Raw genomic sequence first — 17,218 nt, forward strand, 5'->3', positions numbered from 1 at the left:
GGGGGCTCGGGGGGCCCTGATCGCTCTCAGCTCCCTGGCAGGGGCTGTGGGCAGGGGGGGTCGGTCTCTGCTCCCAGGGAACCAGCCACAGGACAAGAGGGAACGGCCTCGAGTTGCGCCAGGGGAGGGTTAGGTTGGGTGCCAGGGAAAGTTCTTCTTCACCAAAAGGGTGGGCAAGCCCTGGCACAGGCTGCCCAGGGAGCTGGTGGGGTCACCAGCCCTGGAGGTGTCTAAAAAACTTGTAGATGTGGTGCCTGGGGACATGGTTTAGTGGAGGGCTTGGCAGTGCTGGGTTAACAGTTGGACTTGATCTCAAAGGCCTTTTCCAACCTAAATGATTCTATGGCACAGCCTGTGGACCATCTTCTGTGAAATATGGATGCCTTCCTTGCCTAACACTTAATAGTGTTGTGGGGTTTTTTTTAAGTGCAGCAACATTTTAAGCTGTCAAAATGTTTTTCACAGCATAGTTTCTTAAGCTAGCAGATCCCTCTACCTTTAATTTCTGTAGAAGATCTTTTCATATGCTTTATTGTAAAAAAAAAAAAAAAAAAAAAAGTATAAAATGCAGTCACCTACAACTTGGAGATGGGAATGGCATTTGTATTATCCTTCATTACTGTTGTGTTTTTCTGAGTTCCAGTGCACAATCATGGCCATCAACCTCGTTGACCTGTTTAAGTTTTAATTTACTAGAGGCTTACCATTAATGTGACCCTTTCAGAAACAACACCCTTCCTGGCAACAGTTGCAGCCAGATAAACTTTTGCATCGCCTGGTTTGTTCTTCCCTTTTGAATTATTTACGAAGATCATTAGTTTCTTAGAAAATCAGGCAACAAGACACCGAGAAGTGCAGAAAGCCCGTTGTAAGTTTGTATCTGGGAATTCATTTTCATGAGCTGGGGGTGGCACTATGGCCAAAGGGAAAACGTGAAACCCCATGCACTGCAAAATGAAATTACTTCTTGTCACTCGTTGTTTCGGGTCAGGCAGGTTACTGTGCCTGTAGATTTCTTTTACATGGACCAGGTTGCTGCAGACAAGAGAATAATCAAAACCTATATACCTTGGGGGGGCTTAGCAATGTATATGGCAAAGCAAAGATGATACAGGATTTGTGCCTTGCAGGAACCAATGGGAGATTTTTCCACCTGCTCCAGTGAGGCCAAGGTTTCATCCAGGATGGCTTTGACAAGCTTCTGACTAAAACAGACCCAAAGAAAAGGTACAGCAGTAGGAAATGGTGATCAGTAGATGAGAGTGCAGGGTACAGTCCTGGGCTTGCTCTGATGCTTCATTGTAGCATGTATGTTTTCATAATCTTATTTGAAAAAAAAAATAATTTCTGGTTTTAAGCTATAATAAGAGAACTGGACAGCACAGGTAATACTAAAATTACGATCTAATACTATTCCATTATCTAAGCAATTCCAAAGTTGTAGTGGGAAAACAGGATTATTTTTTTTCTCTTCTGTATTTATTTATTTATTTTTATCACGTAGGTTTCTGTTAGAAATCAGTGCAGCCTCTTGGGCCACAAACGTGCATGTTTCTGAGCAAGCCAGCTAGATCTGCGGGTTCCCCATGACCGAGGGCAGAGGGACCCGGTCCCTGGGGAGGCTGTGCCATCCCCGACCTTGGAGGTCTGAAAACCCACTGGGGTAAAGCCCTGAGTAGCCGGGTCTGACCTGGCGTTGGCCCTGCCTGGGATGGGGGCTGGACCTGAGCCCTCCCAAGTCCCTTCCCACCCAGATTTTCCTGGGATCCTGTGAACTGTGTGAAGAAGGCAATTTGCTAAACGTCGACTGAGAAATGTTATCGATGTGGTAAAGATTTGCTCCTGATTCACAGGTACCACTTTTTTTCTGCTGACCTCTCTTGTGAGCCCTGAATGAACCGGTGAAAATATGGAAGGAAAAGCATTAAATTGATCCAGTCTGAAATGATCTATTTATTTTGGTGTGGCTGCCAAACTAAGAGTCAGAGTCCATCTGTACCGCGGTGCTGGCCAGGCGTCTCAGCTCATTGGGACAGGCGCTTAACAGGAACCGAAAGGTGGCAATGCTGCCAGGGAATTTACGGTCGAAGTAAAAACTGGGAAAATACAGGTGGCCCTCACTAAAACTGAAAAAATACAAGGTTACCATGAGGACCACAAACACTTCCCTGGGACTTTTAGTTCCCTGGCCATTATCAAGTTGTTTGGTGGGGTTTTTTTCTCTGCAGAGGTGACCTTTAAGGCAGGGTGTGAGAGAGGAAAAATCAGGTCTCCTTTTAGATTTTGAGAGGGCAGTTCTTTCAGTCCATTAGGACTGGCATGAAATGCAATTCAGAGCTGAGAGGTATGACACAGCACCAGTCAAGGCTGTGTTAGTATCAGAGCAGAGGCAGGGATCAACATCTCTCTAACAGTTTGTGTTTAAAGCAATAGGGAAGAGCAGCCAGTGGAGGGCTGCGAACAGAAGAGTCATTTGGCTGAAGCGATGAGCCAGAAAAATTGAGGTGCTTGGGGATTTGTCAGGGTCAGAGAGATATTTCTAATAGTCCAAAACAGAGGTTAATCAAGACCAACGTGAGCACTTTGCAACGTGCAGTTAAAAAGCAAAACTCTTATATTTGTTACCTAAGATGACCTTAGAAATATTACGCAGGAAAAAGCACAGAATTTGACTCTAACGCCAGTGGAGCTTAGAATAAATTATGTGAACTGATGGTGGGACTTGTCTCCTCACAAACTTGGATAATAGCGCTTCTGGGAGGCAAAGGAAATATTAAGTGATTGCATCTATGTAAGAGATTGTAACTTCATCTCCCTCTCTTTATTCTTATTGAAGTGTTTAGGATTTTTTAAACCTGGTGGTGATATGATGAGACCTGAGTCCAGCAGTACTGCTAATTGGGACCCATGAACGGCACAGCCAGTTACCAAATGTATTTCTATTTTACTACTTGAAACCAATTAATATCAAACGGTTTATTAGCAATTAAAGAGCTTATGTTTAAATTTTTAAAATGTTTGGGAGCTAAATATCTGAGCAAGTAGAGGCTATTACAAGCACTTTCTCAGTTTAGATACTTGGCATGTCAATTTATTGTTCTATTTATTGAGAGAAACTAAAATGAGTCAAAAAAGCAAGTTCTTCCTTTTTGTACAAATTGCCCATGAAGCGAATCATTAAGTGGTCAGCTGTATCTGTTACACAGAAGAGTTTCTCTGTGCAGCTGATTGCTACGGTCCAGGCTGTGCAATGCAGACTGTTCTTCATAACAGCCTCTGCCGCTATAACTAAGCGTAACGGAGAATTTAGGTGGCATTGACAAAAAAAAGAAGGGATGTTTCACTGCAAGTTTTACGGACACTTGTAGACAAAGCCTCTTGTTTCTCTCCCATATCTGTGTATATGGTGTTCTTCTTTAGGACAGTTCACAGTAAATTTCATATGAGACCCCCTCCCTTAGTCCTTGTCCCCCTCCAGCAGTGGCAGTGGCTCTTCCTTGGCCATCAGAGTCTCTGGTGGTGGATGCCAGATGAGGCACTGGGCGTGTGTATCTCCCATGCTGTTGCTCTCAAGGTCTTGCTTCTGCAGCTGAGGGCAACTGCAACTTCTCTTGCCTCTTATCCACCACCAGCTCCGAAGTCTTGGTCTTTAGCTGAGCTGGTGGTGATTACTGATTTATTCTGTAAGTGTTAAAGAAAGAATGAGGGCCCAGAGTGATGGGCGTTGTGGGGGTCTGTAACAGAAAAGTATCCCTGATATCTCAGTAATGAGCGGATGGCATTAAAAGGATGGGGCAAGTCAGGCGTGGGCAGATCAGCTATTGCTTCTGAAAAAGCCAAGATTTCACCTGCATTTTAGCAGACCTTTGGGAAAGTAACTCTTAATTGCACGCTAAAATGCTTTGCCAGTGTTTAGAATTTTAAAGCCTGTGCAAAAGGTATTTGAAGTTACCAATTACTATTTATATTCTTAAAATAATGGTATTTACACTATGATATCTAAATGAAGTTTGGAGAAGCAACTTGGCAAATAAAGAGGGGAAGAAACCACTGCGGGAACAATTGCTACAGAATTGTGGGGGACAAGCAATGCACAGTTCAGCGTGCTGTTGCCGTATGGATGTTCATCAGGGAGACATTTGCTAGCCATGTTTTCTTGGCAATTTTGCAAAATCGCACTGTCGCTCCCTCCTCCTTTTACCATCAATCCAATTTTTTGATTGTCTACTGATAAGAAACGTCATCATCTCTTGAGATAGCGACAAAAGGCTGTGGGAATTTAGCCGCCCAAGTTGGGTCCACTAATGGGAAGCTCTTGAGCCCGTGTTTGTCTCTTTAAAACTGCTACCTGAGTCTGCCTGTGGCAAGAGGGGCTTGTGAGAGATCCAGTACTGGATTGCAGCCAAAGGGGTCTGACCTGTATCGAGAAAAATGCTGGGTCTCCTCGTCACCAGCTGATTTAGTGTAGTTGAATGTGCTCAGTAGTTTGTAGCAGCAAGTTCTACTGTAGGGAGAAAAAAAAAAAAGTTAATTACACTCCATACAAATATTTAGCCACTTTATGTAATGCATCTGAAATGTGAGCCAGCAAACTATCCCCTCAGTCCACTTACCAGTATTTTTTCCTGACTCTCTAACTTCCATTATTTTTTCATCATTGCACTATTCTTCCTTAATGCATGGATTACATGATGGAATAGAAAGTATGTTCTTGTTTATTCAGGGGAAAAATTGCACAAGTACTTTTATTGCATGTCTCTATAAGCAAAGCAACTTGCTTTCTAAAGTGTCTGCATAAGTATTGCAAATATAGAGGAGTTATACAAAAACAGTTCTATGGTATTTATTAACAGATAATATTTTCTTTCCCTTGATTCAGTGCTGATGAAAAAACATCCTTGCTCTTAGGTTTAAATTATGCTTTAATTAGGTTGTTATAAAATCACCTGTGACTTTATTAATCTTTCAAAAATAAGAGTTGTTTTATGTACGTGGTGGCTGGAGAATAGTAGTTTTTATTTGTTTAAATTGCTTGTTTTGTTAAATTAAGTGCTTAAACTAATTAAAGGCACTTTTGGGGATGTCTCAGCTTTAGCTTAATAAATGAGAGGCACAAGAAGGTACACATAGATACTTCTTCCTTATTGCCCATAAATCTGTACTTACTACAACTGTAAACTCTGGAATGTAGTTTTATGACTCCCATTTCATTGGAAGCTATATAGGCTATTACTGATGCTAGATATTTGAATAAGAGCAATTCTGAATTTTGGGTTTGATTGCTTTTAATTGTGAATTATGTTGAAGCTGCTGTAGTCATTATCTTAAAAACTATTTAATTAAATGTAAGTATCCAGCTGTGTGTATTTTCAAAGAGCCAAAATGCTCTAAGGTCTTGAACAGAAGAGCAATATATATGTAAGGATCATAGGGTTTGCAAAAACCTTTCCTCCTCAGTTTTCTTAGAATTTCCTTACTTTGGGGTGTTTTGTTTGCAGCTTTATGATTTGTTTTAGTGTCTATTTCTTGTGGGTAATTTGAATTTTTGAAATAAGCAGAAAATAAGGATAGGACTTAGCTAACAGGATCAATATGCAAAGCGTCCTGGGCAGAGAGAGGAATGGAGACTGGAATCCTGTTCCACTCCGGCTCCCAAAGAGGAACAAATCTAACATCCCCTGACTCTTCTGTCCACTGCAACCAAATGTGAGGGGGTTTTACCTTTTGATTTTTTTTTTTCTTCAGTCCCTCACAGCGCTAATTACATTTCTTCCCCTCTGAGAGATCGTCCTTCCATTTTCACTCCTGTCCCCATCTTCGTGCCAGATCGATCCCTATCCAAGTCACTCACTCTCTGGTTTTTTTTCATAGTTATTCCCTGTCTTTCCTACCCAAACTTCTTTCTTTCCCCGGCCACCTTTTAACTCATGTCTTCTCTCTTGGCTTTCTCATTTGTCAGTGTCCTTGATCCTTCTTTTTCTGCCAGTCTCCAGGATGAACTTATCTCTTTTCTCACCTCCCTACCCAGTTTCTCAGGAAATCTCTCCCTTGATTGCCCCTCTTTTTCCCCATACCAGTGTCATCCAGCCCCTTGGCCAGTCCCTGTTCCCCTCCTATATTCATATATGAATCTGTGCCTCCTTGGATGCGTGAATCCTCGGTCCGTTACACAAACCAGCAAGAGTTCAGCTAAGGTTTCTGCCCAGACTTCAGGCATGCCTCTGAGTTAATGACTTGAGTTAAAGAATCAGCATTAACTTTGAATTTTCTGGCTTTTGACTTTTCACAGCTTGACATTTTTGTAATGCTTTGTTTTTCTGGTACTTTAAAAAAAAACAGATGGGAAATAATGTTACAGCAGAATGCATAACCCTGGCTTTGGCAAGTCTGCCACCCCATTACCACAGCTCTCCCGGGCTGGTTAATGGTGTTGTCCTCGGTCATCCTGGAGCATTGCCCCTCCTGGTGCCACGCGCCAGAAGAGCCACCAGTCGGTGTCTCATCCCGAAGCCAGCCTGGTCACCTTGGAGAGGTGCCACCTTGGGTAGGTGGCAGCTGTAGCCAAGCCTCTTGGCAGGGAACACGTGGCCTGCCAATGGTGCCAAGGAACAACAACAACAGCAACAAAGCCAAATAACTGAGGTGACATGCTGAAAGACAGCCAGCAGGGAAGGGTCAGGCCATGGGCAGAGCAGAGAATTGATTCACTAACCTTCTAGATGCATTTCACTGATTTTTCTGCAGTACCTCGACAGAAGCCAGATACCACAGTGATAGCTAATTTAAAGGTATCAATAGACAGTCACACTCCAATCTCCTGAATCCCAAACCTTTTCCAGAGTCACACGGTCACCCTGTCCTTCCTCGGCTACACAATATGCTTGATCTGCGTAATGTTATATACATCGTCTTTGAACTGTGACCGACTGGGGCCATGCAAACAGTTTCAAAGGTATGATGCGACTTAGTATATTCTAGGAATGATTTCAAATAATTACATACATGGATGCGTCTTTGCACAAAAGTATTTGTGTTTGTTTGTTTGGTTTTTTTTTTTTCATGAGTGGCGGAGACTTACCAAAGGGATGTAGCTCTGATAGCCACCACTGGAGCACTACACACAGTATCTCACAGGGTAGCAGGAGGGTGTGTAGCTCCCCCACATCCACATCCCACCTCAGCTGCCTGGAGGAAACAAATGGAATTAAAAATGCTTGATTTTAAATCATCAAATGCCATCATCTGGATGTTCAAAATTGAATGGAATCTATTTTATCTGAAAAAATACATGATAATGTAATTGGGGGTTAAAGTGTTATTGAATTCTCCTGAAATGCAATTAAAGAGATACTATTCGCATTGTGAACAGCACACCTTTAATCTTAAACTATTTCAGGAGCTCTGTTTGTATGGTGTTTTTGCTCTGCATTTGCAGGGAAGTTCCAGCCTAGGTTAATAATACAGTGCTGTACTTCACAATGCTCTCCAATGCACAGAAGTAGCTATTAAACTGTCAACAGCACTAAAAGATGATATTTTGATGGCAATGGATAGGAACCCCATCTTCCTGCTCATGGTACTCAACATTTCTGTAGCTTTCCAGCACAGTGAACCATAATTTGTCACTGACTTGCATACGTGACATTGGCTGAATAGGTAGTCTGAGCTACAACTGTGTCAATCAATTTTGCAGGCAAAACGCGCATAGCATCTCATAGGCAGTTATTCCCTTTTCCTTCTGTATACCTCTTGCACTCATTCCTGTTCACCATATACCTGGAGACCTCTAGAGAAGCTGCAGGACATGCCAACTTTATCACTGAAGCTGTTCTGCTGATATCGACCTGCATAATCCCCTTCCACAGCTGCAGCCAGAGATACCATTATATGGATGGAATGAAAAACAAATTCGGTCTTGGTACATCCTGTGGGGAAATGTGTCCAAGGACTGAGTTGGCCAGTATCTGTCTGGCTATCTTCTATTTTTCTGCCCAACATTTCCTTTAATGTTTCATGTACCTGAAAGGACGTTTTTCCTCATTTAGTGCAAGTGAAAAAATAGCATTATTTTGGGTGAAAACTTTTTTTTTTTTTGTCATTGTTAGCAGTCCACCATAGGAGGGGGTGACCACAGCAGTGATCTCTGTAATCATCACTTTGAAATGCTACCACACCTGCAGTCTGGAAGAAATGGCAAATTCTAGTCTGTGCCCACACCTAGTGGATTACCACAACCTCTTCTGTCCCTGCTGCAGCTCTAAACTGGTGGTCAATGCCTTAAAAGTCATTCAGTCCCATCTGCATCAAACACTGAATAAAGTTCTGCTTTTCTCAGTCTAAACCAGTCTAGAATAAGACTATTGGAGGTAGAAATAAGCTTTACTTGTAAGTTCTCTGGCAAAATCAAATTATTTCATATCCTCGCGTTCCAAGTTGGTTTTCTTTCTTGCCTTAACTGGAATGATGAAACGTGGTGGGAGGAAAAGTGCAGCCACCTGGGTTGTTCTAGAAAGGCTCAGCAGCGAACATTATGAAGTCTGCCATGAAAAGTTCATCAGCCTAATTTGCATCGCAGTGTAAAGGTCCTCTGGATGAAATCTTGAAATCATTGCAAAATGATTTTGATTTAAAGATTACCAGAATCACTGTATGCAACTGATAGGAGGATACATACTGTAAACTTCAATGAACTACACAAACACGATAAAATGCCAAAAGGATTTTAAGGAATTTGTTCTTATGTTCTGAGTCCAGCAACATTCTGTTTTTTGTTTGGCAAAACCATATCTTCTAGAAAGGTATCTGAAAAATGTCAAGGTTACTAGTGTGCTCAGTAGATTTTTGAAGTAGGTAATCACCTTCTCCATTGGAAATGTGTACCTCAGACATACTTCTGTCCCAGGTATTTTCCCCTTGTAAAGCCCTTTGTACACTGTAGTCGAGTTAACTCCCAGTACCCTTTTTGACAGCAAACCAGATTGAGTCACATATTTTTAAGACCTTTTTCCTTAGCGAGTTTAAATAATTTCTGCAGTGAATTTCTACACTCTTATTTGCCAGTGTCCTAATTAGAATATGGATACCTAATACAGAATATGGAAAACTAATACAATATTCCAGTGCTCTTAGCAGTATCAGATAAAATGTTAAAAAACTGTGTGTATGTATCCGAACAATGCATTGTATGACTCCATAGGTTATTGATTAAAAAAAACCTTCATCGTGTTCAGTTGGTAGCTTTGTGATCAGTTATTCAGAATTATGATTATTTTATTGTTACTATTTTCAGCTATTGTAGTTTTCTGGATGGTAAACTGTGAGGGAAATAATGGTGCTTCTGTTAATTATTTTTAGAAAACATAATTAAAAATTAAAATAGCCCGTTGAAAAATATCACCTTCAAAACTTCCTTTTAAATAAAACACCGGAACAAAATATGACTTTGTTTTTTAAAAAAAAAGTAAATTACAAATTTGCTGGTTTTCCTTGTGGACTGCACACACACACACACATACCCCCCCCCCCCCCCCCCCCCCCCCCATCGTGTACAGGGACATTTTGGAAGCCAGGTGTTAGCTATTTAGCAGTCTGAGAGGTCATTACAGAAATATGCACAAACCCACGTGCTAGCAGCATACTTGGAGTTTTCCTCTCAACTTTGCTCAAGGAGCACTCAGGAACAAAGAGCCCAGCTCCGATATTTACGTCAGGAAAATGAAACATTCATGTGCTGTAGCCAGGTACTGGTGCTGCCGCCAAACAACCCACACCTGCCTAAGGTTGAGGATGCACAGCTGAATTTATATTCTGGCCGTAAAACCTGCATTTAGGGACACAAATTCTAACCAATCAGACTAAATAAATCAGCAGGCCCAGGTTTTATCATCACAGACAACCCTCATTAATCCCGCAAGTTTTTCCTGAAGACAAAGGACAAAATGAATTGCTCCAGTGGAGTTGCCTGAGCAGCATGCTAATGCGGGGGAGGCGGGGGGCATGAATTATTCATGCCCTGGCAGCCCGAGCAGGCAGCTCCTGGCTTTCCCTGTCACCATTGCAACAAGTGGCCGTGGCCCAGCGGCGCGGGGGCCCTGGCCACCCCGGGAGCACCCCAATGCCCTCCGCAGAGCCCCCCGCCCCACGCCTGCTCCGCCACGGCTGCCTGCCTCTGCGCCTGGCGCCTGGCGCCCAATGGACCCGGGACACGCAGTCTTTTGTAACTCAGATGTACTTGACCGTCAACTACTCTTCGTGGAAGCAAATGGGTCGCTTCGGTAAGTTTGCGCGACTTGTGACGTTTTCTGACCCCGCCGTAAGTGATTTTCAGGTTACGGTTCCTACAGCGTGTGGTGTTTTGCCAGCCTTGCCGAAAATGCTCTGCATTCCTTTTGCTTTCAGGATCACTGAAAGATGTCTAAAGAGGCATGCTATAGCTTGATTTTTACCTGTAGAAAGTCAGCTATGTACAGGACTGACGCTAAAGTTACAAACCAGCCTTCTTAAATGAACTTGTATTGTTTACATTTTCAAATCCCTGTAGCATGCTACTAAAACAGAGCAGGAGCCAAGATTTCCTGAGTCTCACGTAATTCGGTGTCAAACTGGGGACTCTGGAAGAACATGTGTTATTTTTTAGAAGCGTGTGTTCCCTGTTGGAAGTGTAACTTTGGTTATTGCTCTTTATTCAGCTGAACACGTTGCTGATTGGGTTGGGACCGGGAACTGAGACCTGTGTAACATTCTTCCCCTGCATTAATGATTCTCTTGTGTCAAAAAGTACTTGAAAAGTAGGGGTGACTCACCCAATTTTTCTAAGGATAGGCAGGAGAGATATTTTGTATGTAAAACATATGGCAGCAGGGAACTAAAGCTAGACTTAGCACTTCTTTATAAGGTGTTTTTGTTTATTATTCGTTATCAGTCTACCTACCTACGATATTTCTTTCATTTGTTTGCCTGATTTTTGTTCTTTTCCGGTAGTGATACTATCAGCATTGCCTGAGAACTCTCAGGTAACTCGCTGCTTGGCACAGTTAAAAAATTCATATAAATAATCAGCTCCCAAGAGCAGAGGCCACAGGTAGGAGCGGGGATATGAAGTGAATCATGAATAAGTTTTGAATGTGGATAACAAGCTCTCCTTCACTTTGTTTGCTTTTAATTGCATAGTCCAGATTCTGCTGCTTCTACTTTATTTTCTTTGTTTTGATCATAAAAGCTTTTTACTTGACATCCAAAAGACAGCCGAATTTTGAAGGGATAAAAGTTCAGCATAATGATATCTAGTGCAAACAGTAATTAAATGCCCTGCGTTTAAAAAAAAAAAAAACAAGGTGAAAATAGGGATATGTAAATAACAGGAGATATGCAAACAATGGATGTAATCCTGCACTCCTTAATCATGGGAATAATCCTTATTCACGTAAGTAATCCTGTTGGTTTCGGTAGAGTCACATCAGTAGGTGCTGCAGCAAAAGGCCCATATTTTTCAAGGAGATAACAGTGTCTGGTTTACCTGGTTTTTTTCTCTAATGTAATTTTAGCAACACAGGTTTTAGTGATGTGTTTGAATGCCTTAGTGATAATATTAAATTATACTTCACCAAATGTCTATTTTGCTTCTAAAAGTATGAAAGAGAAAAATGGAATAAGGTATTAGATGGGTCAGTGAGGAGGTGCAAATCCCACATATTTTATGAGAGATGTGCTTGCAGTGGAATAGCACTGCTCACCCTGTTGATTATTTTTGTAAATTACTTTTTGGTACATGAGCTGTATAAGCTTTGCTGCTTTTAGGATAGGGTGCAACTTTAGCAAAAAAAATCACTACGACACCCAATTTCTCATAAAGTACATTTAGGTCTACATAAAAGTGACCCTGACAAATATTGTTCATCTTTCTGAATTAAATGCATGGGGTTTGTGGTAATGTCCTGTGAATATTTTTATTGCGGTTATGGTCTCTGATGTTGCCAAAATAACACCTGCAGTTCCGCCTTGGGAATAACGCATTTGTATAAACTTTGCAGTTGCGTTACCCCCCACCCCCCAGCCCAGCTTGGCACTTCTGAGCTTTCCACTCCAAGACCATGTAGTGCTGCCCTGTAATCCAGGATGGGGCTCAGGACAACCTGTGTGCCCTTTCCCAGGCAGTGCATCTGTTAATGAGGGAAAACTAATTACTTAAAAGCCTTCGGTGCCGTTGGGTTGAGAAGTATAAATAGTCATGAACCATTCCTGGTGCTCTGCAGGCTATTAACCTGTGTTTGTGCTGGATGCCAGGGTGGATGTGGACGTTACCCTGTAACCATGGCAGTCATTGCTGTGTTAAGATGCTTCCTCTGTGGAAATACTCTTTTCTGTGCACACTGAAGGGGCCAAAATAGAAAGAAAGTAAAAATGCGACGGGTGATGTGTTCCAGATGGTGTACAAAACTTACACTGAAGTGAAGCTGGTATTCGGTACTCGTTGGCTTTTCTTGGTTGCACTGAGGTATCGAGAATGAACTGGCAGTTCTTACCAGCTTTGTTACATGGCAAAGGTTTTGTAGTTTTGTATTTGCCGGTGAGGTGTGCTATATTACCCGTGTCTATTTGCACAGGGTTACCATGTAGAAGCAGTTTAATGCTGAGGCTACGTGGCTTTTAGGGACAGTAGAGTGCTGGAGGAAACAAAATGACCAGTGCCAAGGGGCTGGAAGGGTAGGGGCAGCTGCTGCCGGGGGGACACTGGGGTGGCCTTTGCCAGCAGCATTTCTGTTCGCTTACTTCATGCAGGGTCCCAGCAGAAACATTAATTCTTTCCAGGTAAGTCCCTTTCTGTCCCTTCACAGCTGCCCATCAGTTCAACTCCTAATCCTTGGAGAAGTCCACAAGCATGGGTTGCTCATTAACTCAATCACCACAGTTCTGAAGGTTTTTTCTACATCTGTTCTCCTTTGTTCAATTATTTTTAAAAAAACCCACACGTAGCTATTTTTGTTTAAGGATCTCCTTCCTGCAATGGGCAGAGGTCAGGTGCGTGTTTTAATTTTTACTACCTTTTGTGAATTTTAGAGGTGGCTGTTAGTGCAAATTTAGTGAAGTCTTTAAAACTTGGCCAAAAAAAAATGCTTTAGAATGGTTTCAGCTCATTTTGTATAGAAATCATGTCTGTAGCAATTTGGAGCAGCCCGTTTTTCTTTGGGCATGCGAACTACATAGAGGAAGAGGTGTTTTCTGTAATCCCTGACATGTCATTCTCATGTGCCTCTTCATTAGAAGATGCCCATACCTCCTTGCTCCCCACCCAAGGCGGAGGGCAGGGGAATGCATAGTCTCCACTATTTCCCCAGGTTAGAAGCTCTGTAAGAGCAAAGCCATGGGTGTGCACACTGTAAGCGATGGCAAGAGCAGGTTCTTCACGGCTTGGCAGCTTCCCCTCCTTTGTATAAGACGTATTTTGCTGCTCGTTGGGGTTGGTGACACAAAGGCAGTGCATTGTGGCTGTTCTGCCTGGCTGTGGGCATTGCTGCAGTTGATGGATGTTGCTGCAGCAGCATGGAAGCTTGCTGAGGTTTCCAACTTAGGGCTTCCATTGCAAAACTTGTAGAAATGGTAGTTATGCTGGGGTAAGATATTTGAAACAATACTAACGTCTTGTTCTAAGCCCAGGTAGTACTCAAAATAAAAGGCAAGTTTTAAAGTACAAGTAGGGGAAATTTTCTAGCTGTTTTTTTGCAGCTATCCGGGAGCCTGTGGCAGAGAAAGCAGAAAGACTGGAAAAGCCAGTGTGCAGCCCGCACGGTGTGCGGATTGAGCAAGGTCTGGCCCTGGGAAAGCTGAGCACTGGCTGAATGTCAACCACTTACTTTACTGGTCCCCCAAGTCAGAGCCACTCAGCAAACTTCAGCTGATGTAGCACGATGCAGCCACTGGCTATGGAGCAGAGCACGTGTCCCACCATCCTGTGTGTCTTTGTGATGGGACTGGCCGCATGGGTTGCGTGTAGGACCTTGTGGACAGCAGTGCCATGTGCATGACCAGAGAACAGTCTCTCGCAGAAGGAAGCCACAAGACATTGTAGATGGCTCAGTTTGGTCTTTAACCTTAACAAAAGACTAAACCAACATAACTGCCTTAATTATATGCTTATTAGTAGCTGCCTCGTGACTTCTAAGTGGAAAAATCTGAGCTGGTATGAAGATACATGTTAAGTACGACAACAGCACAGATAAAACTGCAATGCATATGAACTACTTAAGGTTTTTACTTGTTCTCCATTCGTTCCTTTGCTGTAAATCCTGTTCTGTGTCTGACAGCAGCCAGGCCTGGAGGAGCAGCTGTCCTCACCCTCTTTGTGGTCCAGCACAACCCCATGCTGACATCTCCCCCAGGGCATGCTTCAAGAGCATTCTTTCATACACTATTGCTCTAGTTTCATGTCATGTTTCTGTCTCTTTATCTGCCTGGAAAGGGAGAGATGAGCAGAGGACAGTCACACTCGAACCGATGTGTGTGGTCCCAGATCCAAACCTGTCTCAGATTCCCATCAGTGATGTGCGACATGCATTAGTCACAGTTGTGTGATGGTGTAACACCTCAGTTGCATGCACACCTGACAGTCCACCAGGAGCAACTGGGAAAATTCAGCATAAACTACTGTCGGGCATACAGCGATGACCACTGTCTAGTTTGAACATGGATCATCTTGCCTCCACTCCCTGCGAAGTATACACAGCCTCTCGCTGAATGTTGTATCTTGCGTCGTTGATGGCGTGCTACCACTCATAACTAGGGTCCTGCATAGGGATGTATCACAAGAAACCGAAAATGTCTCTGCTGCCTTTATATAAACCTTTCCTGATGATTAAAGACCATCAGTGCTGGCTTCGTAAGGGACAGAGAATGTAATGGTGCAGAACAAACATAAAATAAACAGCGACAAATTGAACTATTTTCAATTATTTGGGCCGTCTTTTGGAAGATGAAGAATTGAGTCAAAAAGATATACGATTTCCCTTGTACCTATAGTATAGACAAGAGTAAACACATGGAAAAGAAGTTCTGCTCAGAAGACTGAGCAGAAGGTAATGCTAGCTGCAGTCCTCATGGGTGGCGTGCAGCACCTCTGGGATTGTGATTCAAATCCATCTCTTTGAATCTCATTGATTGCATTTATTTTTATACTTCTATTGATCTAGACCTCTAGTATCTCTTAGAGCTACACAGATGTAAAGTTGAGAGGTCGGGTACACAACGGGCGGGCAGGCTGGGAGGTGTCTCCCCTGGCTTGGCTCGGAAATGCTGGTGGGGAAGTGAGGGCAAGGTAGAACCCATGGCTGCACACAGATAGGTACCTTCTGCAACTCTTCTGCCCACCACCTCTTATGAAACCACCAGCTGCTGCTCTTCGGATGCTAAGGAGCCCGCTTTCCTCTCTGGGTCACCAGTGCAGGGCTGGTACAGCTCTCCTCACATCCAGCTTTTTGGCCACGTAGATGAAATATATACATTCACAGCTGTCAGATGGGAGTACGTGTAAATCAGTCCTACCCATAGTTCTTGTGTGTAGCGAGGGCTATTTTGGAAACGCATTTAAATTTATTATATTATTATTTTTTCCCAATAATATCAGGCTTTAACAGGCAGAGTTCCCCTGCAAAGTCTTACAGAAGGAGGATACAGTTTTCCCCATGTAGTCATTTTTTGTTAACAGATCGTCCTTGCCTAAATCATACTGAAAGCAAAGTTAATCGACAACTGTGTGGGTGGCTCTCACTTTGCTAAAATTTTGTTTGACCATCTTTTTGTTAATGTGACTGAATGAAAATGAGACACCCATTAAACTGAAGGTGGGTGCTCACCTTCACTAATAATATTGTGCAGTATTGCAAAACCAGAAAAGCAGTCTGCGGTGAGGTTCCGTGCCAGCCTGCAGATAACAGCACAAAATTTCTCAGCCCAATTTTAAAAAAGGAACTGAAGCAACATGATTTCACTCTCACTTTCCACACCTAGAATAGGGTGTGGATAATACAATGTGCATTGTCACACAGTATGACATACTGTAGTGCGCGTTGTGGCTCTATCTCTCATACAATCCTTTCCATATAGAATATAATAGTTGGACGGAGATACAGAACTTAATGGGAGAACAGAAAAAGCTGTGTGCCGGAATGGACATAGATTTTGGAGGGTTGCTATGGTTTCTTTTATAAAAACCTTCCAGCCACAGAAATGACTTGCAAACAATGCTGTATGTAGGTGTAAAGAAACGTACCGCACCTGCAGCACCAGCCCACGTGTCGGGGCCAAGCACACCAGGCAGAGCTCAGCGCTTGGCAGGTGCTGAACGTCGCCAGTGCAACCATTCCTTGTCCTCTCCTTAAAATTAAGTTGTCACGATGCAAACAGAGAGCTGCCTGGTGGTAACAGCCTTCCCTTGGTAAAAAGGTGAGCAGCTAGCTAAATCACCCAAAATGTTATTTTCCTGCTGTATCCTCCTGTTTTTGTTATCTCACATTTCCAAATTTCCCAATGCTGAAATTTTTAGGGCAAATGCTGCTTGCTTTGGGTTTTGTTGTTTGGTTTTTTTTGGTATTATTTTATTTTATTTCTTTGCTTGCGTATTTGCTTGAACAACAGCTCATGACCTAATTCTGTCTTTTAATTGCTACTGCAATATGAATTTTAATTCCAGCTAGAGTCCAGATGCATTGAAGATATGCAGCACATGTCAGGGCCAGGGCCGATTGTCTTACAGCCCGATGTTTCCCAGCCCTTTGAATTCAAGGAGCCCTTAACCTTTTCGAAAAAATCTTAAACCATCATCATGTATTTCACTGCTTTCTGGTGATGGGAAATGGAGATAATAACTATTAATCTAAATGCTAATATGCATTTTCTCTTGCAGCTTACTTTGTTTCGCTGTTCTTTAGGCTCTGACTAAAAATATTAATGGAGATGAATGTGAGCCTTGTGCTTGCATCCTCCAGTGCCCAAGTGAACCTGGCCATGGGTATTGACAATTTCTGCTTATAGATACTTAATATTTTTTGTTTCTGTTTATGGCCATTGTTGGTGACTTACGGACTTTGGGGGTAGAAGATGAGTGTGTCACCAAGAACTGTAGGTATTATGCATCTGGTGGAGATCATAACTGATGAACAAAGTACTAGGTTCAGCACGCTTCAAAAGAGTATGCTTTTTGGAGCAATGTAATCTTTGTTCATAAAAA

General features: G+C 42.6%; 1 protein-coding gene across 1 annotated transcript in view; it reads left to right on the forward strand.

Annotated features, from left to right (window-relative positions):
- The first annotated feature begins 328 nt into the window (after positions 1 to 328).
- LOC308069958 ((E2-independent) E3 ubiquitin-conjugating enzyme FATS) overlaps positions 329 to 17,218 on the forward strand; it is a 90,633-nt gene continuing 73,743 nt past the window's right edge. The window contains exon 1 of the mRNA XM_080403130.1: positions 329 to 10,274. Coding sequence (XP_080259256.1) covers positions 10,115 to 10,274 — 160 coding nt within the window. The 5' untranslated portion in view covers positions 329 to 10,114. The remainder of the gene's footprint in view (positions 10,275 to 17,218) is intronic.

This window comes from Falco punctatus (assembly GCF_963210335.1).
Source record: "Falco punctatus genome assembly, chromosome: 9".
NCBI lineage: Eukaryota > Metazoa > Chordata > Aves > Falconiformes > Falconidae > Falco > Falco punctatus.